The sequence below is a fragment of the Podarcis melisellensis genome (assembly GCF_964234715.1).
Source record: "Podarcis melisellensis genome assembly, chromosome: 15".
Taxonomy (NCBI): domain Eukaryota; kingdom Metazoa; phylum Chordata; class Lepidosauria; order Squamata; family Lacertidae; genus Podarcis; species Podarcis melisellensis.
The window spans coordinates 3768102-3792698 of NC_138532.1; the positions used below are offsets into that span (position 1 = coordinate 3768102).

The 24597-nt window shown below is 44.0% G+C and overlaps 1 protein-coding gene across 2 annotated transcripts in view; it reads right to left on the minus strand.

Annotated features, from left to right (window-relative positions):
• Positions 1–24597, minus strand: part of EBF2 (EBF transcription factor 2) — a 245437-nt gene that overhangs the window by 12336 nt on the left and 208504 nt on the right. For both annotated transcript variants that reach the window (XM_081890977.1, XM_081890978.1), the window contains exons 13-15: positions 23842–24016; positions 16963–17148; positions 3858–4025 (exon numbers count right to left, since the gene is read on the minus strand). In XM_081890977.1, coding sequence (XP_081747103.1) covers positions 3858–4025; positions 16963–17148; positions 23842–24016 — 529 coding nt within the window. The remainder of the gene's footprint in view (positions 1–3857; positions 4026–16962; positions 17149–23841; positions 24017–24597) is intronic.

The following is a 24597-nucleotide window of genomic DNA, read 5'->3' on the forward strand; positions in this document are numbered from 1 at the left end:
TTAGGATGGGGTGGGGGACATTTTTAGACTATGTGATAATTTGGCAGACTGATGGGTTCCACATGCTGTGCAACCACAGTTGTAAACAAACAAGGGGAGAATGGAACCCTGATGAAGTGGGATACCTGACTGTGGGGAGACTTCTAAACGCATTCGCCTGAACGTGTTTACAATAACCCTGCAGACCTTATTGCTCCATGTAGGAGGCCAAAGGTGGGTGGATCAAGGATATTGGCGGCAGTGGTGGTGACTGTGTCCTCTACACAATTTCAAAAACATCTTCCGGTGTTGAACTAGCTATGGAACTAGATAGCTAGAGATATGTGTAAGTATGTATAAGATATGTATTATACATGTATATATGGAAGTGCATATTCACTCACAAAAAACAAGGAAGGGAGATTTTATGGGGCATCTATACAAGTTACTTTTAAAGAGATTGTGTTGTATGTTTCCATTTTGGGGAAATAAATACTTTTTATCCAACCCCCCTGGTGGTTCAAGAAGAGATTTCACATATACTTTGGAGCCCTGTCTGTGCTCTTTTAGGATAGGGGATCACTGCTGAGGCAAGGAAGGCCCTGGAACCACTCAGTTTCCCTATAATAAAATCATTTTGCTCTGTGGAGAGCTGAAATTTATTCAAGCCCATCCATTCTATGTCTTTAGGTGTTTGGCTTTGGCTGTAAAAAATAACTTACATGCCTAAAACTGTCCATTCTCATTCACCTCCCTTTACAAATTGATCAGTCTCACTGAGGTTCACAGAGGGTTGATTTCTTTGGAGAGGTTCCTAAGCAACATTAGGAGAAGATAGAGAAGCTCTGCAAGAGCTGAACTGCCACCATGGTGGGCATCCCAGGGTGGTGTCATCAAACGCTTACCAAGACCTATGCTCTAGCAGGGAATCCCACAAATGGCTCCAAGAGCCTCTGCCTCCTGATTTAGACCAGTGGTCGCCCTGGCTGGCTGGCTGGCAGCAGCACGTAAAAGAAGAACGATTTGGAAGAACTATTGCATCAAGGTTGTTGTGCACATTGCAAAATGAAACCATTGAGATTGTACATCCCATTGATGGAAGAAAGACTGGTGGATATAAACATACTAAATAAGTAAAATAAACAAATGGGAATTCAGGGGGAATGGAATGCCAGAGAGAGGGAACACATAGAACAATAATCATAGAAAGTTGTCTTATACTGATTCAGACACTTGGTCTATCTAGCTCAGCAGGCACATGGTCTTGCCCCTGCAATAGAGGGGGCCGGTGCCACATGACGTGATCACGTCATGCGTGCATGCTGCATGACAAGCTCATGTCACACGTGTGTGCGATACATCCGTACGTTGCAGGTGTTCACGCACAGCGTGCACATGTCACTCTGGAATGTTGAGGGAGCCAGGCCTCCTCCTTGAAATTTTTTGAAGGGTCCTCAGCCCCTCCCCGCCCCCGATGGTGCTCCTGTAGCTCAGCATTGTCTACACAGCAACTCTGGAGGGTTTCAGGAGATGCTGGGAATCACACCTGGGACCTTTGCATGTAGAGAAGAAGCTCCTCAATGGAGCCTCAACCCTTCCCCGCCAGACCTGCTCCTCTAGCCTGATCCCTCTGCCCACTCAGGGCTTATCCACACTTCTACTTGTCCCATTTCCTAGAAAGCAAGAGCCAAGCACTTCTCCATGTGTCCCACACTTTCCAGGCATGGGTCCAAGTGGGTTTGCCTTTGCCCCACCACCCAATTGCCACTTGTTCCAATTTAATGCTAAACCATGGGTTTTCCTGGAGGAAAGCTGTGGGGCAAATGGAGGTGTGCATGAGCCCCAAGTGAACCTTTGCTTTGCTTTCTAGGGGCAGTGTGGGAAATTAAATTGGTTGCTACTGCTAAGAGTAGAGTGTCCAGGGCAGGTGATAGGACCAGTCAGCTGCCCAAGAATGCCAGGATTTGCTGGCAATGAGGGATGGGACAGAGTTATTGCATCCAAATCTCCTTCCCTTCCTAGCCTCTCAGGTGCTAAGATCAGTAGAGACACCCCTCCTAGCAGTTCCTCCATCTTCAGAAGCTCAGGGGGTGGGGTGGCTCAGAAGAGGGCATTCTCATTGACTGTCCCCAAGTGCATCTGGCACCTTCATTATACAGCTTCCAGCAATTGCTGAAGATGCACCTCTTTGCCCTGGCTTTAGACACTTTGTTGTTGTTTAGTCATTTAGTCCGACTCTTCATGACTCCATGGACCAGAGCACACCAGGCACTCCTGTCTTCTACTGCCTTCTACTTAAAAGGTCTATATTTTCTGGACCAACCTTACTTCTGTAATTTTTAGTTGTAATGTAAAACTGTTTTTAATATTGCATCATAACGTTGTATTTTAATGTTATAACCCACACTGGGACCTTAGGGTGAAGGGTGAATTTAATAATAATAATAGCAGCAGCAGCAGTTATCTGGTTGACCACTGGTTTAATCTAGTGGCACTTTCAGAATGATTTCCCCCCTTTTCCATTTGCAAATTACCTAGCAATATGGGTGAGTCAGTAGGTCTTACGTGGAAACTTATTAGCTTGCTATTAAGGAGATTCACAAACACACTCCACACTATAAAATAAATAGAAGCCACCTCAAGGCAACTGGGAGAGTGGAAAGAACTCTTCAGCTGTCTGTGGGAGGGCTTGCCATGGGTGGCAACAATTCATTACCCTTTCTTTAACTTTTTATAACACAGTCTCTGCAGGTGCTGGCAATACAGCTCTTCTTGGTCGTTACCAGCCGGCAGCCACCCTCCCATCTCCAGAATGAAACACTGCTTCACAGGGATGGGGTTGGCAGTCACTGTCCTCTGAGAGGAGCTCCAACAGTTCCCATCAAAAACTGAAAATACAACAGGGACCAAATGCCCATCGTTGCAGCCACCATAAATGGTGGGCTCCTCACTCCACCCCAGAGTCTTTAAAAGAATGTTGCTTCCCCCAACACACACATTCACAAATCTATGTGTGTGTGTGTGTATCTTCCATCCTAAAAACTCACTACTCCATTTGCAGATGTTAGTTTTCGGTGGGGACATATTTTCCAAACATACTTTCCTCCATATTCTTTTGGGTAGGGTGCAGGGAGAACAGCACAACACTCAGAGAAGTGTGCATTCTGAAAGGTAACTGATGTTCTCAGACATCCCTAGACCAGCTGATTTAAGCTCATGGACCACAGTTAAGGAACACATCTCCTAGATGAAGGTGGGCTCCAGTAGGCTCACTCCAAAAATACAGCCCTACCTACTACACTTCACTTTAAGATTCCTGAAACTTTTCTGCCTGCCGATATCATGAACTAAATGGCACCCAGCTTACATTCAGCCCAGATTCACAAACATTACTTGTACATCATGTTGTAAGTCCAACAGCAAAGATCACTCAGAGTGTAACTTAAGGTGTTCTCTCAGTGTTAAAGCAAGCCAACCAAGAGGCTGCTGCTGGTGATGTAGCTTAGCAACCAGTTACAGTGTCATGATCTTTGCTGAGGTTGGCTGTCTTCTGATTGGCTGTGCAGTTCTGATGGAGTTTCCCCTTATATGTGTTAGTTATATATCCCTCCATTATGAACAAGGCCTGACTAAAGAAAAGTCAAAACCTTTCTCTCCAGGTCGTACATTGTTTTTGTTCAGTTTCTCTCCATTGATGCATTATCAGGATTCCTGTTGTCTCTGGACTCCATCTGTGTTGTTTAAGTGATATTGCTAATGCATCAAGATCCTCCAAGCTTTCAGTTTCTTTGTTGTTTCTGTATCTGCCTTTGAAACAAAACACGTTGCATGCACGGAGGCTCCAGGGGGCAGGGAGTGGAAAATAGAGTTTTACGTACCTCTGAACCCATTTCCATTGCCAGTGGAGCAAGCCGGGGAAGGAGACCCCTGGGGTCGGATGACGGGAGCAAAGGCACTCTTTTGTTTGACAGCAGGAAAGACAGAGGAGGAGAATGGGAGGATGGAGGAAGTGCTTGAGGAACCAACTGTTGGACTTGAAGACATCACTGAAGAGGAGGGGAAGGAAGAAACAGAAATTCCATTAGAAGAAACAGGAATTTTTGGGACTGGAAAATCCCCCTCCCTCTTTCCCTCCCACTTCACACCAATTTACAATCCAAAGAGCATCTTTAAGGGACGACTGATGAGAACTTGGTTATTTGGTTCCAAAGCCCAGTTCAGGTGTTCAGCCTGGAAAGGTTCTGACACAAAGGCCACATCCACAACTTGCATTTAAGGCATTCTTATACCACTGTAATCATCATGGCTTCCCCTGAGAAGTGTAGTTTGTTAAGGGTGCTGAAAGTTCTTAGGAGACCCCTACTGCCCTCCCAGAATGACAATTCAATCCTTCCTGCCAGGGAGCTCTGGGAATTATAGGAATGGGGTCTCCTAACAATTTTCAGCACCCTTAACAAACCATAGTTCCCATGATTCTTTGGGAGAAACCATGACTGTTAAAGTGCCCCAGTGTGGTGTAGTGGTTAGGATGTCAGAATCGGGCCTGGGAGATCAGGGTTCAAATTCCCACTTAGCAATGAAGATCACTGGGTGACTTTGGGCCAGTCCCTGTCTCTCAGCTTAACCTACCTCACAGGGTTTTGGAGGGATAAAATGAGGAGAAGAATAAACATGTACACCACCTTAATAGTGCTTTAAATACAGTGGAACCTTGGTTTTCGAGCATCTCAGAAGCTGAGCAATTCGGAACCCAAATGTCGAAAACCCGGAAGTGAATGCTTATGTTTTTGAACATGTCTCGGAAGAATTCAATTCCGTTGAAATTGCCGACCGGCAATTGTGCCTCGGTTGTCGAACGTTTTGATAGGTCTTCTGAAATGAATTACGTTCGACAGCCGAGGTTCCACTGTATATGGGACAGGTGTGGCCAGAGTGTAAGGCACCAGGGAGGTGTATCAAGGTTCCTTGCAAGAATCTTCCAAGTATGTTCAGTCCAACATGCTCAGAAACCCTCTTCCCAGTCAACACAGGAAGATTAGAGGGTGGATCAGAAAGATGTCCAGGAGGGAACATGGCCCTTAGGGTGAAAAGGGCATTATTTGACGCCATTCTATTGTAACAGAGCGAACAATGGCTACATTACAAGTAGGTCTTTCAAAAGACAGGTTTTATTTGTAATGTTAAGCAACAGCGAACAATAGATCTAAGAAGAAACAGAAACAGGAAGGCACATTGTCCTTTTTTTGCAACTTTTACAAAGATCTCCTGAAAGACTTGATTAATTCAGTGGCCATTATTTGTAGCCTGGAAGATACATGGCTTTCTTTTCTTGGATACAAATGAGATTATTGCAGAAACTGTAAGTAAATTCCTGTTGAGAGCAATGGATTTAAACAAAAAACAAAAAACACCTTGTCCTGGACCTCTTCTGAAGGCTGGCGGGGGGCAAAAGTCTTTGCTCCCCCCTGCCTGCCTTCAAAAGCCGTCCGGGGGCTTTTAAATCGCCCCGGACAGTCCCGGGGCGATTTAAAAGCCCCCGGTTAGGCAGGCAGGGGGGACAAAGACTTTTGCCCCCTGCCCGCCTTCGGAAGAGGTCCTGGACCTCTTCCGAAGGCGGGCGGGGGACAAAGTCTTTGCTCCCCCCTGCCTGCCTTTCCAAGAGAGCGGGAAGGCAGCGCTGCCTTTTCCGCTCTCCCGGGAAGGCAGGCAGGGGGGAGCAAAGACTTTCGCCCCCCGCCGGCCTTCAGAAGAGGTCGGGGGACAGACTGTCCCCGGACCTGGTCTGAAGGCGGTTTCCATAGGAACGCATTAATTGATTTTTAATGCATTCCTATGGGAAACCGTGCTTCGCAAGACGAAAAACTCGCAAGACGAAAAGACTTGCGGAACGAATTAATTTCGTCTTGTGAGGCACCACTGTACTGTGTATTCCATTATGAGATATGTTGACTGGTTCAATAAACTGTTTGATATAAACAAATAAATAAGACCTTCTGAAGCTATTACATAATATAGTATAATAGGGCAATATTCAATCATATACTCCTTTTCCTGCATTATAAATTTCTCCTTCCCTTTCTTTTTATATCTATTAGCTAGTTTTCTTTTTATGTATGATTGTAAATGTTTGTGTGAGTACATCTCTGGAAGTGCTGTTGTTGGAGCAATGCATTTTATTGATGTGTTGGTTTAACAAGATTTATATACCACATAATAATCAATAAAAATCTCTAAGCAGTTTTATCCACACAAATGGATAAAATCAAACTTTAAAAACAAGTAGACATGAAATGTAGCAGACTATAGAGCAGTTTTTCAACAAATCTGGATAATAAAGTCTGTGTAGGTTTCTCTAAACTAAAAAACTTTTAGTTACCATTTAGTTATATCGATACTAGAGCAGGCAATTCAACAGTCAGTCTGTGAACCCTTACAAAAGGATGCGGTGATTACTAAGACTCTGCATGGGTTTCGCAAAAACCAGTCATGCCAGATATCATTCCCCCCCCCCAATGGAGTAACAAGCTTGGTGGGTCAGGGGAATGCTGTGGGCATAGTGTATCTTGGAAAAGTTAATGGGATGGTGCTGTGGTCTAAACCACTGAGCCTCTAGGGCTTGCCGATCACAAGGTTAGCAGTTGGGATCTGCATGATGGGGTGAGCTCGCGTTGCTCTGTCCCAGGTCCTGCCAACCTAGCAGTTCGAAAGCATATCAGTGCAAGTAGATAAATAGGTATTGCTGTGGCGGGAAGGTAAACTGCTCTGGTTTCCATCACGGTGTTCCATTGCGTCCGAAGCGTTTTAGTCATGCTGGCCACATGACCAGGTTCCCCCAGCCAGAAAAGCGAGGTGAGCACTGCACCTCATAGTCACCTTTGACTGAATTAAACCGACCAGGGGTCCTTTACCTTTACCTAGTGTATCTTGATTTCAGTAAGATTTTGACAAAGTCTCCCATGATATTCCTGTGAGGAAGTGGTAAAATGTGGCTTGAACAAGGTAACTTGGGGTCCCTTCCAACTGTAGAATTCTATTATTCCATTATTTTAGCAGGCACTGGAAGTAATGCAGAGCAGGCAACTGCCAACTATTAATAGGTAGGAAGTTCCAGAGATTAGGTGTTGCCACACTAGAAGACTGGTTGGAATGAATATTATGTGGCTCTTGTAAAGTGGCCAGTGGTTCAGATGGCACATCTGGGGCAAGGCAATCTTTCAAATAAACTGACACAGACATATGATTTCTCCCTCTCTCATAACACTCACGGACATCCAGTGACATTGAAATTCACTGAAGATTCAGGATGGACAAAATAAAGCATTTTTTCCCCAAGCGGTGCACAGATATACTATGGAACTGGTCCCACAGGAGGCTGTGATGGCCACCAAACTGAATGGCTTTAAAACAAGGTTAGGCAAATTCATGGAGGATAAGGCTATCACTGGCTACTAAGCCTGATGGCTATTGTTGTACCCGCATAGTCAAAGGCAGTGCGCTTCTGACTGCCAGTTGCCAGGAACCTCAGGAGGCGAGAGAGAGTGATGTTGCACTCAGGTCCTGCTTATGACAGGCTTCTGATTGGCCACATTGAGAACAGGATGCTGGACTAGGCTCCTCTTATGTTCTTATGATTGGATTTCAAGTATAGAACAATATCAAAGGTGTCCATATCTTCATCTGTCAAATGTTGCAGGACACAGAAGCTAAAGACCGATATTTTAGATGGTGATTATTATTATTATGATTGAAGCAAACTTTAGACACTAGGAGAGAGATGCTTGAAACTGGACGGAACTAAGCCTTGCAATCCATTTTGGGATCCAATTGGCAAAAACACTCATGTTGTTGCTCAAATCCACAGCATGCCCACACAATCACAGCTGGATTTTACTCTGCACATTTTCTTCTCAGAGCCTGAACATTTCCTTTTTTAATTTTTTAAAGGGTCTGTCAGCATCTCATTGTAAACCCTTATTGTCAGGGGTTTATAACTCAGCTGTAAAAATTTCTCTCTTTTTCCCTGGAGCTAAAACTTGGCACACATAACTCAGTCAGGAAGTGGAGTTTGTAAGGGTTTTCTTTTTTACAAAAAAGTGAAAAAAAAATCTACCAAACATCTGTTTGGCCATTTTTAAACTCTCTGTGCAAAAATCAATAGGCATTTCAAATTTCTTTCATGAAGGGTGACTCTTTCAAAAAGGCAACTGATTATTATTAATATTATTTTCTTTAAAAAAATACCTCAATATGTTCCCAACCTATAATGTGGTCTGGATTTATTTTCTGAAAACAATTCAGTATTGTCAGTAGATAATGAATGGCTATCTTAATCGAAATGACTTTGACAAGGACTTGGAACAATCACCTTTAATCCCAGCTCCACTACGGACACTCATAACTGGGCAGATGGAATAGTTATTAAAGCAAACAAGAGGGACCAGCAACAAACTATTATGCATACCGTACTTGCTTTTTAATAAGTCATCTCCTGTTCAGGGTTCCAGCCAGCCGCCATAACACACAACATTCCATGGTTGATGAACATCCTCAGTCTTTACTAGGCTGTGGAAGGGTTTTTTTATTATTATACCTCTGCAGTACAATGATAGTTTCCTTTTGTTACTTAGTGGCTTGTTTTGTCTCCAGTCCTGCCAGGACTCACCACCTGAGTTTCTTATTAAAAGGAGTGATGACCAGGCCTGTGTGAATCTCTCAATTTCAGCTTCTCTCTGTTTCTCATTTTTCCAATCTCAAGTTCAGTTTTCCACATTTCCACATACCTTTGCATGGTTTTTTAAAAGCCCTCATGAAAATTTAGCAGCATTTTATTTTATTTTGCCCAATACACACATTTTTGCAGTGCAACTTTCCCTGTTTTAATGCATTTTTCTATGTCACTTTCACTAATATGTGCACTTTTATGCATAATTTACCCCAATACATGCATTTTTCTTGCACTTGGCTTGAAAACTGCATTTCAAAGTTCAGAAGAATGCAAATTTTGAAGGGTGGCTATGTTTTGGTTCAATCTTGTTCCGGGTAGTGAAAATTAAGTGTTGTTGTTGTTTAGTCGTTTAGTCGTGTCCGACTCTTTGTGACCCCATGAATCAGAGCACGCCAGGCACTCCTGTCTCCCACTGCCTCCCACAGTTTGGTCAAACTCATGCTGGTAGCTTCGAGAACACTGTCCAACCATCTCATCCTCTGTCGTCTCCTTCTCCTTGTGCCCTCCAACTTTCCCAACATCAGAGTCTTTTCCACGGAGTCTTCTCTTCTCATGAGGTGGCCAAAGTATTGGAGCTTCAGCTTCAGGATCTGTCCTTCCAGTGAGCACTCAGGGCTGATTTCCTTAAGAATGGATCGGTTTGATCTTCTTGCAGTCCATGGGACTCTCAAGAGTCTCCTCCAGCACCATAATTCAAAAGCATCAATTCTTTGGCGATCAGCCTTCTTTATGGTCCAGCTCTCACTTCCATACATCACTACTGGGAAAACCATAGCTTTAACTATACGGTCCTTTGTTGGCAAGATGATGTCTCTGCTTTTTAAGATGCTGTCTAGGTTTGTCATTGCTTTTCTCCCAAGAAGCAGGCGTCTTTTAATTTTGTGGCTGCTGTCACCATCTGCAGTGATCCTGGAGCCCAAGAAAGTAAAATCTCTCACTGCCTTCATTTCTTCCCCTTCTATTTACCAGGAGGTGTAGGCTTGCCTTTAAATGTGAACTGAATCAAATTTCTCCCCCATCTCTCATGATGGCTGATACTTCAGCTTTTTGTGCTAGTGGATGTGGCTAATGGTACAGAGTATATAGACTAAAACCAAACTGTACCATCCAGCTGCTTATTCCGCAGAATCAGGCAGCACGGTGTGGAGCCAGTACTCAGTTGACCTCCAGTTGCTTCCCTGCTGCTCACCAGGGGATAGAGAGGGAGGGGAAGGCAGTGGTGAGGCTGGCATGGTGCATAACTGTTGATGCTCTACTATACTGTCCACTACCAGTATACCCACCAACTTGATAAAAGAATTGGGTTGTTAAAAGCCTGTCCCTACTTGTGTTGGAGAAGGCTGTAGCTCAATAGGAGAACATCTGCCTTGCATTCAGAAGGTCCCAGATTCAATCCTTGTAGGCCTGGAATGGCACCTGTCCAAAAATCTGGGAAGCCACTGCCAGCCAGTACAAACAATGCTGAGCTGGATGGACCAGCGATCTGGCAACTTCCTATGTTAACACAGCGTAGGTTGCAAGGTTTAGCATCGGCATGTGGAACCATCAAGAACTTCCTTGGCCCCAGCATCCTGGTTAGAGCTGTCATTTGAATGCTCCACAATGCCACACAGCAACAATATGTAGGAGCATTGTGGAAAATCAATAAGATTCTGCAAACTTCTCATGCTGTCGTCACCACCAGGTAAGCCCATTGGGACCCATCAACATAAGAGAAGACCATTTAGCTGGAGTAAGGCTACAGATCAGCTGCTGAACAGTAGTTCCTAGATATGAGGGGCTAGTAAAGGAGAAGTACAAATCTTTGCAATGGCCAGGAATGTGTGTTAAGTTTCATAAAACCAGAGGAGAAGAGAACGTATTTCTCTCTCTGGTGTACTTACACATATTGGATTTCTGAAGTGACAGCAGAGAAAGTGTCTGCATTTAAAAACCAAGGAACTATAATGCTGCAACATGCAATACCCTGGATGGGTGCAATAAAAAATGGAAAGAACTAAATTGGGGTTAATATTCCAAATTTGCATTCATTGTGTGTGAGCATCTATCCAAATCAAGCTGCAAAGTCCATTTCTAGGGATGGATGAATCACCTCTCAGTTTCTAATTTTCACCCCACTCTAATTTTCATCTCCACATCAGTCTGCATTTTTTTACATAAAAAAGTAAGTTCCTATTCTTCAGCATTTAACTATGAATTTCTCCTAATACGAACATTTCTGCATGCAATTTTGATTAATATACAGATTTCGCAAAACAATTTCCCCTAATATAATGCATTTTTACCCCCGTACCTGCAATTTTATACATGTTACTTGGGTGGAGAACTGCAGTACAAGTTTCAAAGGATGGCTGTGTTTCGGTTTGTGTATTGCATTGGAAAGACCAGATTAGGTAGATTTGCTTTTAAAGGTGAACTAAATTTCTCCCTCAAACTTAGTCAAACAGCCTACTTTTCTCCCGTGAAAACTGAATGAGGAACCTGGAATTTACGTTTGATTTCTAATATTAGCACAAACCTTTTCATAAGTTATGACTTGGAGCAGATGGTCTGATGGTCCAGCATCTTAACAGATTTCTCTCTCCTCACTCCCCACACCCCCATGATACATTTTAGTTTCTGGGTAAGACTGACAAGAAAGATATGGATAGACTGTAAGTTGATTTTACCGGTGAGAGGGAGAGCTCAGTGGCTGATCATATGTCATAGAATCTTAGAATTGGAAGGGACACCAAGGGTCATCTAGTCCAACCCCCTACAATGCAGGAATCACAGCTTAAGCATCCATGACCGATGGCCATCCAACCTCTGCTTAAAAACCTCCAAGGAAGGAGAGTCCATAATCTCCTGTGGGAGACCATTCCACTGTCGAACAGCTCTTGCTGTCAGAAAGTTCTTCCTGATACTTAGAATCTCCTTTCTTGTAACTTGAAGCCATGGGTTCGAGTCCTCCCCTCCAGAGCAGGAGAAAACAAGCATGCTCTCTTCTCCATGTGACAGCTCTTAAGATATTTGAAGGCTAAACATGCCCAGCATTCCTCGTAAGGCTTAGTTTCCAGACCCTTGATCATCTTGGTTGCCGTCCTCCACACACATTCCAGCTTGTCAACATCCTTCTTAAATTGTGGTGCCCAAAATTGGACACAGTATTCCAGGTGTTGTCTGACCAAGGCAGAATAGAGTGGTACTATTACTTCTGTTGATGCAGCCTAGAATAGCATTAGCTTATTTTACTGCTGCATCACAATGTTGACTCAGGTTCAGCTTGTGGTCCATTAAGGCTCCTAGATCCTTTTCACATGTATTGCTAGTAAGACAGGTGTCCCCATCCTATATTTGTGCATCTGGTTCTTCCTGTCTAAGTGCAGTACCTTGCATTTGTCCCTATTGAAATTCATTTTGTTAGCTTGTGCCCAATTCTCCAAGCTGTTAAGGGTGTTTTAAATTCTGATTCTGTCTTCTGCAGCATTGGCTACCCCTCCCAGTTTGGTGTCATCTGTGAATTTGATGAGCATCCCTCATTTCCTTCATCCAAGTCATTTATAAAGATGCTGAACAAAAACGGGCCCAGGAGAGAACCCTGCAGTACCCAACTTCTCACTTTTAACCAGTATGACGAAGAACCATTAATGAGTACTCTTTGGGTTTGGTCAGTTAACCTGCTACAATTCCACCTAATAGTTACATCATTCAACCCACATTTTACCCAGCTTCCTCCCAAGAAATATCATGGGGGACTTTGTTAAAAGCTTTACTGAAATCAAGATACACTATGCCCACAGCATTTCCCTGATCCACCAAGTTTGTAATTCTATCAAAAAAAAAAGGAAAAAAAAAGAAATCAGGTTGCTATGACATGACTTACTTTTGTGAAACCCATGCTGGGTCTTAGAAATCACAGCATCCTTTTCTAAATGCTCACAGACCGACTGTTGAATTATCTGGTATCGATGTCAAGCTCATTGGTTGGTAGCTACCTGGGTCTTCCTCCCTCCCCCCCCCCTTTGAAGATGGGGACAACATCTGCCTACCTCCAGTCTGTAGGGACCTCATCTGTTCTCCATGAATTCTCAAAGATAATAGACAAAATTTCTGAAATTACATCTTCAAGCTCCTTTAGTACCCTTGGATGCAGCTTATCAGGCTCTGGAGATTTGAATTCATTTAAAGTAGCTAGGTGTTCCCTTACAACCTCTTTTCATATCTTGGGCTCCCTGAAGATGTTGTTACACTCCAACTCCCATTCTGGCTGGCAGGGGTGATGGGAGTTGTAGTCTAATGACATTTGGAGTCCACTAAGTTCCCTATTTCTGCTTTATACACAAAAGGTCCCAGTTTCAATAAGAACCCCTGCAGGATCAGGCCAAAGGCCCACCTAGTCTAGCATCCTCTCTCCACCTGGGATTCCCAGGAACTAGTATTCAAGTGCTCACTGCCTCAAACAGTGGAGGTAGATCATAGCTATAATGGCTAGTAGCCATTGATAACCTTAACTTCTAATCCCTGCCCTCCATTAGAAAGGATTTCAGATAGTAAGAAAGATCTGGCTCAGATCTTGGAGACCTGCTGGCCAGCCAGAGCAGACAATACTGGGACTGATGGAGCAAAGATCTAATATAGTATAAGGTCCAGCAGGACTGCCACTTCCCCACCACAGTGCACAGGTGGGAGACAGGCCACCCAAATGGGTAGCTGTGCTATTGCCACTGACTATGGCTAAAACATAAGGACATGGTTTTTCAACAAATGAATAAAGAAGATGACGATGATGAATGCTTGACCACCTTGTTTAAAATTAAGGTATGCCAAATACATCCAGTCCTCAATATTTCTCAGAATTACTCCCATGCCCTAAAAGCAGCTGAAAATTCCTCCACTTTCACAGGGGAACAAGGCCCCCTCTGAAAGCAAAGGAAGATTTTTGGTACACCTTTATGTTAATGGTGTATCCATGGCAGTTGCAAATCTCCCCCCACAAAAAAAATAATAACCACGCCCCTCTAATTTTACACAGGCAGATCATTTTCTCTTCCCGATATAATTTCTCTTCAATCACCATCACCACCATCTATTTTAATGGCTTCTTGTAATAATTAATGAGATAATGTGTGTTAAATGCTGGGAACATTCTAAAGCTGTGTTACTGTATGCAAGGCGGGGGGGGGGGGAGGGGGCTTTTTCAGCCTGAAAGCCACATTCCTTCATGGGCAACTTTCTGGGGTCTGCATCCCAGCGACAGATGGTGCCAGAAGCAAAAGTGAGTGGAGCAACAGGAGTGACCTTTGTATAGCAGCCACATAAAAGTCAAGAGGGTTTTTTGAAAATACACACATAGACCTTTCCATCCAGTATCCAGGCAAGCAAGAGGCGTGATCCTAGGTCAGGCACACCTCCCCACCAAGCAAAAAACAAGCAAGATAGTCCCAAGCACTGAAGCCATCTGTGGGGGGCCTGGACACCCACAAAACTTTCACTGTGGGGGCCTGGCCTCCACCAGCCGCCGGTGGCGCTGCCTTACTGCTCTCTGGTGCCGCCACAGTGACTGGGCTGGGGCCTCCGCCTCTGCTGTGGGGCCTCCGTTGGGGCCTTCCTGAGGCTGTGATGGGCCTACCTGCAGCCATGGCAGGCCTTGTGGGGACTATCTCCAGCCATGGTGGGCCCACTGCAGCCCCACTGGGTCTTCCCACTGCCAAGTCTCCTCCTGCCATGTGAAGTCACACACGTGCTGCGGGCGTGACATCACAGGACCACGGCTGGGCACCAAGTGAGTAAGAACCCAGCATGCTTGGTCGCATGGGCCCAATAGAGAGGCCTGGGGCCCATGTTTAGTGTCTGGGGCTGAGATCCCTACCCTAGCATCTGTATCAAGAGACAATGGAGTGCACCTCCAGAGGTGAAGTTAAACCACTGGAGAAGCATGGCGCTTGCTGCGGCTGCAGAGACTAGTAACACATAACTGCTGCCTGCCACATTGGTCCTGGGCTGTCCAGAAAACACGTTTTGCACCAGCTGAGCTGCAGGAGTTGCTAGAAGGAGGCATACAAGATGCCATCCAACTGTCTTAGGGACTCCTATATTATATCACGTCTTCCAATATATACCTGTTAGCACCGTGAGATCATCAGCAGAGACCCTTCTCCAGATTCTGTCCCCTAATGAGGCACGGTAAGTGACTACTATATATCCTAACCATGCATCCAAAGAAGCACAGGATTAGTAAGCGGAGGGCCTTTTCAGTGGTGGCACCATGGTTATGGAATGCTCTTCCCAGAGAGGCTCACCTGGAACACAGATTAGTAATTTCTTGTTAAATGTTGCTCCGTGCCAGGCTTTTCTTTTCTCCCAGGCGTTTTATTTCCTACCTGTTTTTAATTCTTGGAAGTGATAAAATTAGGTTTAAAAGTGCCATTTATTGGTTCTACACTTCCTTATAGTTTGCATGACTTTCTGTTAATTTTGTGCTGATGTTTGTTTTTTATTGATCAATTGTTTTAGAACTGTGGATTGTTTTTGTATTTCATTGATTCAAAATTATGAACTGCAGTTGGACAGGGACTTTTTGAAAAACAATGCAGGACGTGCTCCCACCGTATAACATATTCATGATCTGGGCCAGGACCCCACAACAACTTCTTTTTCAGAGAAAGAAAGAAAGTGGCCAATCCTAAGCACACTATTTTAAATGTCTACTTAACATAGCATGTAGTTTGACCCAGGCCTGCAGAATGGAACAGGCCATGACCACTCTAGCAACTACCATAGCCACAGTGGGACAATAGCAAAAAATGCTTTGCAGAGAGAAAGACTGTGGTGCTGAGGCTATATATGCTATATATTCTTGGGTGGTGTGGGAGAGCGAGGGGGGGGGAGGGAGAGGGAGAGCTCCATATTTATGAAGTTTTGCCTTTGGCTATAAGTCAGCTTTCAGTTTACATTTTATATCTGACTGCAGGTTTCCACATACAAAATAACAGCATATGCTTCTCTTTGAGGAAAATGTGTGAAAACCTCACTCTTCCACATGCCTCCATGCTTCAGATTTGACAAAGTATCTTGTGCTTGGCTATTGAAACCTGAACACAAATATAGGCATCATATGCACTATACATTTAAAGCAGATTCATTTCATTTTAAATAGTTGTGCCTTCCCCCCAAAGACCCCTCACAGAGCTACATTTCCTAGAGATGATTAACAGTCAATCCCTTTCTCAGGGAACTCTGGGAATTGTAGCTCCGTGAGAGGAATAGGAGGTCTCCTACCAATTCTCAGCACCCTTAACAAACTACACTTCCCAGGATTCTTTGGGGGAGGCGACATCTTATTAAAGTGCTAGGATGCTGCGTTAAATGTGTAGTGCAGATGGAGCCATAATGTGAAAATTGCTGGTTTTCTCCTTTTACATTCAGTGCATCTATTGCTGACATTGGGCCAGATATTTATATGCTTAGTTTAAATGCAAAAAGAAGCTACAGGTACCCTGATCTGATTCCTGCCAGTGTTCCAACCCAGAAGATCCCCCTCTTCAACAGTCAATTATTTAGTCCACTTGAGGCAAGCAGACAATGGAAGCTTCCTTAACAATGACTCTTATAAAGCATGTTATTACCCCTTTTTTGTAGAGGGCCGGCTGAGTCTAGGAGGGCTGCGGCTTGTCTAAGGCAATCTGGTGAGTTAATGACATAGGCAAGAGTTTGGGTCAGCCCAGAACTGGAGCCTCTGCTGCCCCTCCATCCAATATTAATTCACCCCTTTCCTCTATGTTAATTTACCTAGTGGTGTCAAAAACAGAAAGAGGCTGCAACAGCAATGGAGCTACCATTAAATTTCCCACAGTGCCCCACTGTAATGCTATTTCAGGGTTATTGCAAATATTAAGACATCAGCTCCCACACCTAGCGTTCATTGGATCAGAGCACCAGTTAAAAGGGGGCCCTAGGAAGGCATCATTGCCGGGTCCTGGGATCCTGACAGCTTCTCAAGGATGGCAAATGCCAACACTGGGTGGTCTGCACAATTTAGCCATTATGCTACACAACTGGCAGGTTCAGGCAAGAAGGCAGAAGCAGCGGTTCACCCTCGCAGGCTCATTCTGCAACAGCTTTGCATTCAATTTCCTATTGTAGAGTCGGGGAATCTTCTGGTGCACTGCCCCAGAAAGCTGGCGGCGGAGGGGAGAGAAGTATTTTCTGGCAGATTGCCTCTTGGCTTAAGTCAAACCAAAGGTCAGCTGAAAGGAAGAGAAGGGAGGACTACTCACAGCCATAGGGAGATCCTGTGGGAGAGCCATTAATGAATCCAGGCGAGCCAGGAACACCCAGGTTCGACATGGGGACGTTGCTGTAGCCGTTCATGCTGTTACTGGAGGTGCTGTAATTAGACTGCTGAGGGGTCGAGCTGGAAGAGTAACCTCGGGGGGAGATGCTGCTTGTGTTGCGGATGTAACCTACAAGAAATAAACATTCTCTGAGTGCCCAGAGATGAGGACAGCGGGATGATCTCTCTCAGCCGTGCATTTCTCCACTAATTTCGATTTCATTGGAACAAATGTTACCATAGATGAGGAAACTAGTCCTGGCCCTAGATGAATCTCAGCGGTTCAGAGGGCACTGGAGTCATCTGGGGAGGGTGGAAGAGAGAATTTTGCCATTGAGAATTGTGCATGTAGTGATTCCCCCCCCCCCGCCTGGTTTCTCTCTCTTTTTCCTCCATCTTTTTTCTTATAACAACGCCCTTCACCAAATGTTGCCACCACGTGATGCTCAGAGTAGCCCAGCCATGGTCCTGGATGTGAATCCATCTGCTCATAGCATGCTGTCATCAGCTAGTGGCTTTTCATCAAGGGGGAGGAGAAGGCCACAAAGACCACAGTGGGTGCAGCCACCCCCTGCCCAATGCCCTGAGAATTACGTTACTTCATGGCATAGGATCATTGTCAGGCACACTCTGTTTTATCCAACACTGGTCATACTCAGAGTGGACCAAATGAAATAATAAAAATGACTAATTGAGGCCCATCAGTTTCACTGGTTCATTGGGGTAGGTTGACAAATCTGCTGATCTCAGTTTCTCATTCCCACCCTCATTCTTAAATTCACTTCTCCACATTTCCATATCTGCTTAGAAAAAAAAGTCAAGTTCTCATCAGCATTTTGACGACCCCCCCCCCGCCCCGCTGTCTCCATCTCTTCTTCCCTGCCTCAACTTGAGAGTCCTTCTTCAGAGCCAGGCATTCTGGGCAAGGTGGCCAGAAGAATGCCTTTGCTACTGCGGTGGTATGCCACAGTGTCTAGAAATGCTGTTTAAACTGGTGCTTGTCATCTTCTGGCTCTGAAGAAGGACCCCCTCAACCATTTCTTAGAGTAAGGCATAATGAAGCGGGGTGTGTGTGTGTGTGTGTGGCAGAGCAGCTGTCAGCACTGACACTGTAAATGTAGTGGGGCTATAATTTTTTAAATAGAAAGAAAGCAAGGGGGCGAAGGTGGAAAGGGAGAGAACAGACCTCCAGATCTGCTGGTGTCTCCCTGGTCTGCCCAGGTTTGGGCTACACTAGTGAATAGGTTTGCACATATAAAATGTAGGTTAATACCCTGAGGACCTTTTCAACAAGTCAGAATGTCAGTCGTCCTCCTCCCCCCCCCTGTAAATTGGGGAAAAGAATGATATTGGCATCCTGCAGATGGAAGAGACCTTGGAGGCAGTGCACTTCACAAATAGACAGCCCTGCCCTCTGATTATGTGTCCTTCGACTGTGATACTTCCTTTACAGGATGGAGGATGGAGAGATTTGTGCATCTGTAGAAACCTCTGACTTTTTGTGTGGCTGGATTGTAACCTATTGTACAGAGTTGCGTACCTGTTGTTTCATCCATTTTTATCTCTAGCCCTATTCATCCCTAGCATTTGGCCCAAGAGTCTGTTTGTGTTGGAATGTGGTTCTTGGACTAAAACAGGTTCCCTACCTCTAGTCTAAAGGCTTATTGAAGCTAAGCAGTTCTTTTATTATTATTTTTTTGCAGTAATCTTTTCTCTTAAAAAAAATTCCTCATGAAAACCCATGAGCTTTTTAGTGCTAACTTCTCCCTATAAACACATTTTAATGCAGTTTTGACTAATATTTTTGCAAGCACTTTCCTCTATAATGCTATTTTGCATGGTGTTTCAACTCATACATGTATCCATATATACACATTACTGTACTTGGCTGGAGAAATTCATTGTGAAATTTGGTGAAATGCAAATTGTGATGGTTGGCTGTGTTTTGCTCTCTGCATTGTTTCAGAAAGTGAAAATTAGACAAGTTCATCTTTAAATGGGAACTAAATCAAATTCCACACACACACGACCACCACCAAATCCCTGCTCAGGATTGTTACTGTTAGAATAAAGGCCTGCTACTACAGGGCACATCACTAGCGAGTGTGCTCATGGTGGCACAAACCCCAACTCCAGAGTGCTGGACGAAGAGCTGCCTGCAGACACAAGGATCGCTGTGCATGATTTCTTTCCATTTCTCACCCCTTAAGCATGTTTCTCTGGCTGAGGAGAGCACGTCTTTGTTTGACAACATGTGTACATTTGGTGATCACATCTGATTGTTGAAAGAATGTGAAAGGGTGTTTCTGGATCTGGAAAAAATTAGTGCACTTATGTTTTTAATGTTCATAACATTAACATGGGATTTGCTGCAAACTGTGGTCAAGGCTGTATCTTCTCAAGGATTTCAAGCGATTCAGGGGGTGCTTCTCCACTGCAGAGGGCATTTGTTTGTTTGTTTGTTTGTTTGTTTGTTTGTTTAAAAATAGGTTTTGCAATGTTTTCACACAATAGATGCTTATGGAGTATAATGATGGCTTAGATCAGGGGTCACTGGTGCAGTGTCCTCCAGACACCACTGGATTATAATACCGATCATTCATAGCCAAGATGACTAGTGGTCAAGAATGGCGAGAGCTGAAGCGCAACAATATTCACATTGGCTACTCTTCCTTTAAGCCAGTGGCTCCCAATTTTCTAAGTACTGCCATGTCATTATTTTTTTAAAAATAAATTTTATATTTTATATTCATTTCTAAGATACTACTTCTCCTAACGTACAAACCTTTTTTGCCGTACTGTGGCTTTCTGGCTAAACAGGTTTGGCAGGTTTCTGAACGGGTAAAAAATCCTGCAAAAGCTGTAACAGGATGTTTTTGTTTTTAGTTTTGTTAGTCCTTTCACTTTCATTATTAAAAGTTGAATTCATTTTGTTATTCATTCATTAATGTAGCATTCATGGCACTGCCAATTTCAACACATTCATTAGTTTCCGCCACTCCCATTTCTTTTTGATTGCGATTGGTTTCAATGAGAGACCCAGACAATCATCTACTTTTGGCACCTTTGTTGTTTCCCACTCTATAGGTCTGATGTTTTCAGGTCAGGCATATTCTGTAAAGTTATCAGATCTGCCAGATATCAAATGATTTGGGCAAAGCACCAGAGTTTCAGTTGCTACTAAAAATATGAACATCTTATAAACTTTGCTGTCAATGGAAGATCCTGCTGATCTCTGCATGCTTGCAATGTCTGTTTTCTATTCTTTGCTATGAGATTTTAAGACATCAATTTCCTCCTCCAAAGGATCATTTCAGACAGAAAGGACAAAGGTTCCCAATTTTATAAGTGATTTATAAAGGCAGGCCAACTTTCACTCTCCTTCCCCTCCTGGTAACCTCTTTGTGACCTGTAAAGATTGTTCCAGCAGGGCTCCAATTTACACAAAAAGAGAGTTGAATGGATTTTCATTTGGAACTCATTTGCTTAATTTTTAAAATGAATGGTGGCTCATAAACCTCTTTAAAAGAGGTGAAAGTGGGGCACATGTACACACCACAGGGGTGGGGAACTGCAGTCCCCTGTGGACAATCTTCTGGGGCCTTCATACCAGTGGTGAGTAGGGTAGGGCCAGAGCCAAAAAGCAAGTGGAAGAGCAGGTGTGATTTTTACCTTTCTACATTAGGCTACATTCCATGAGTTATTGACCTGCAACAGGTCGGTGGGCAAGCCAGGTTACATAGTCCTGATGTTCCAGCTTGCTAGGCACAAGAGTGTTAGTTTTCTTTCTTTTTTTACTTGTTGCAGAAGTTCAGTCTGCTCTTCAAGTGATACTCTGGGCTCCAAGCACCCAGTGAAGCAGGCCGGCAGTGGCAGGCCAGCAATTTATTGACCAGGGGCTGCCCAACTTAAAGTGGGCAATAGCTGACCGGTGAGACACGATGATCCCTCCCACTGACAAAGACAACCCATAGTGCTGGTACCTTACACCGAACAGGTTGAGCTTATAACTAGTAACTGCTGCCTCCTGCATTGTTTTTGCCATGTTTGCAGCACTGAAGTGACCTCCCCAGGGCGCAAGGCATGGACTGTCCAGATTACAAGACCTCCCTCTCAACCTCATTGATGTGGTCCCAAGGAAAGCAGATCAGTACATTGGGCACCAGCTTGGCTGCAGCAGTTGCTGGAAGGAGGTGTACATGGTGCCATCCAACTGTCTTGGGAATTTGGGAGGGTTTTGTTCTCCCAAAGATGTCCCACAAGGCAGCGGGTAAAGATTGTTCCTCGGGGTTTACTCCTGAAGCCTCTCTCATGAATGAGCAAAGGCTCAAGGCAGCAGAGATAGGCTACATTCAAGTCACACAAATGTTTTCACATGTATTCTCTCCATCCAGGCAAGCAAGTGACATTATCAGAGTTCAAGGACACAAAGCATGTCAAAGCACTTGAGAGCACAGAGCAGATTTTGTGAGGCTGGGCCTGGGCCTCAGGTTCTCCATCACTGAACTGTAGTCTTCCTCCAGCCTTGGATGTTTTGCAGGCTGTTGACCTGTCTTTCTTTGAGCTTCCCTGTCAGCTTCTTGCTCCCTTGCCTCGAGTCTGTTTTGGGCAGAGCTAACTGACCAGAGCTATAATCAATGTACTGACAGGGCAGGAAGAATGAAACGGAGACCAAATCAAATAAAAAAGTAGCTGTAGATTGGAGGCAATGATTGCCTTGCCTAAAGACATTCAAAACAAGGATCAGAAATGAATGTGGAATTACTGGCCCAGAATTGGAAACAGGAACAAGTACCAACATTAGAGGAGTGGAGGATGAAGCTGATGGACTATGCAGAACTGGATAAACTGACAGGAAAGGTCAGATATCTACGAGATCAAAAGTTTATCGAGGACTGGGGAAAGTTGGTGGACTATTGGGAAGGTATAAGTGATAGAGAAATAACGCTAGTGGCATTTAAAGAAGCTCTGTAAAAGTTGAAGAAATATTGCAAAAAAGAAAAACAGGATTAAAAGGTATATGAAAAGGCAATAGTGAATTTAAGAAATGTGTGTATTTAAAAATTAAATTCGGATGATTATCAAAGAGGTTGAAGGAAGTCCAATGTGAAAAATTTGTTAAAGTTGAAATGTGAAGTGTTATGTATTTTTATGTGGAAATTAATAAAAATTTATTATAAAAAAAAACAAAACAGAAATGAATGTGGGAGGGCAGCTACTGAGCCCACAGGATGGTATTGTGTATATACAGCAATGTACCTGTATTGACCAGAGCTCACTGGGATTTCCACATAGGAGTTCCAGGTTTATTCTCTGGCATCCCCAGTCACAAACATCATTTAGTAGGGGATGAAAAAATGTCAATGCTTGTGACTTTAAAGAGCTACATCCAGAGTAGACAATTCTAGGTTAAATAGATAAAAAATCTGAAACAAGGCAGCTTCCTAAGATACTTAACATGCACAAACCACCCCTGGGTAGCCAGAATGAGAAGTCTGGGTGGAAGGCTAAAAATTCCTCCTTGCAGTTTTGTGGATGAAACCAATCATGAGAGCAAACAACCCCAAATCATAGAAATGGGAAGCCAACTTTCTCGGAAGACTAGAAGAAGAAGAAGAGTTTGGATTTGATATCCCGCTTTATCACTACCCACAGGAGTCTCAAAGTGGCTAACAATCTCCTTTCCCTTCCTCCCCCACAACAAACACTCTGTGAGGTGAGTGGGGCTGAGAGACTTCAGAGAAGTGTGACTGGCCCAAGGTCACCCAGCAGCTGCAGGTGGAGGAGCAGCGAATCGAACCCGGTTCACCAGATTACGAGTCCACTGCTCTTAACCACTACACCACACTGGCTCTCACTAGTACCCATGTGATCAAAGATGGAGGTGAGCCAGGGACTATATAATCAGTGAATCAAAGAGGTGCACAGGATTCAACCCCCTACACCCCATAGATCAACTGGAACCAGGGCACGTCAGTGCATTCACAGGGTCAAAGTATGTCACTGGCTAGTGTAGCATAAGAAATAAGGAGTTGGAATCCATTATGTTTTTTTAAAAAATCTCAGAAAAAGGAATAGATGATTTGATTCTAGAGGAAGAAAAAACAGAACAGGATGCAAAAGTAGTCCCTCTTGATTGGAATAAAGATTGGGTTATAATTTAACACTTAAATAATATTTCATATTTATTAATAATTTATGGGAGACCAGGTGGCGCTGTGGGTTAAAGCCTCAGCGCCTAGGACTTGCCGATCGAAAGGTCGGCGGTTCGAATCCCTGCTGCGGGGTGCGCTCCCGCTGCTCGGTCCCAGCGCCTGCCAACCTAGCAGTTCGAAAGCACCCTTGGGTGCAAGTAGATAAATAGGGACCGCTTACCAGCGGGAAGGTAAACGGCGTTTCCGTGTGCAGCTCTGGCTCGCCAGAGCAGCGATGTCACACTGGCCACGTGACCCGGAAGTGTCTCCGGACAGCGCTGGCCCCTGGCCTCTTAAGTGAGATGGGCGCACAACCCCAGAGTCTGTCAAGACTGGCCCGTACGGGCAGGGGTACCTTTACCTTTTTAATAATTTATGGCAGTGACCAAGTAAATAATATGTAAGATGCATATGTGTGTGTGTGTGTGTGTGTGTGTGTGTGTGTGTGTATGAAGACTTAATGATGTATTTATTGGACTGTATATTTTTACTGTGTAATTTATAGGGTGTTTTTTTAAACAGAAAGCTCCTTCAATCATTTGATAAGTGCAATGTACTAATTATGTAAATAAAAGTAGGGTAAAAACAGCTAAACAGCATTTCCATATTTCTAATATTGGGATCCTTACCTTGATTGTTTCCTTGTGTTGATTCTGAGATGCTGACTCCCAACTGGCTACTGTAGGAGTTGATACCCATCATGCTACTGTGAGCCGGAGAGCTGGACAAAGGGATCTGGCCTGGATTCCTGGGGACACTGTAGAGAGCTTCTGCGATATCAGCAGCTCGCTTCAGAATAATGTCCTGCATGCAATAAAGAATGGGCAAATCTGTCAGTTTCAGTTTCTCCCAGTTTCTAATTTTTGTATCTACTTTTCCCCAATATGCAGATTTTTGCAAAGCAAGTTATCTCAATATAATTCATTTTATATATTATTTTCACCAATACAGTGGTATCTCGGCTTTTTAACGTCTCCATTGATGAATGTTTCAGTTTTTGAATGCTGTAAACCCGGAAGTAAATGCTTCCATTTTTGAATGCGCCTCAGAAGTTGAATGGGTTCCGCTGAGTGTATATGTTATTTTTCTCTATTAAATACACACACACTCTATTAAATTTGCAGACCACCCTTTTTGCCTCAGTTTTCGAACATTTCAGAACTCGGACGGTCTTCCAGAACGGATTACGTTTGAAAACCGAGGTACCACTGTATATGCATTTTATGCACCCCTTGCTCCAGTATTTGGAGAACTGCGCTGCAAAATTTGGAGAAGTGCAGATTTCAAAGGATGGCTGCATTTCGGACCCCTGTTCTGCACTTCAGAAAACATCTTGCCTTAGTCTGAAGTACTTTGTAGGAAGGTGAAATGTCAAATGAAATTCA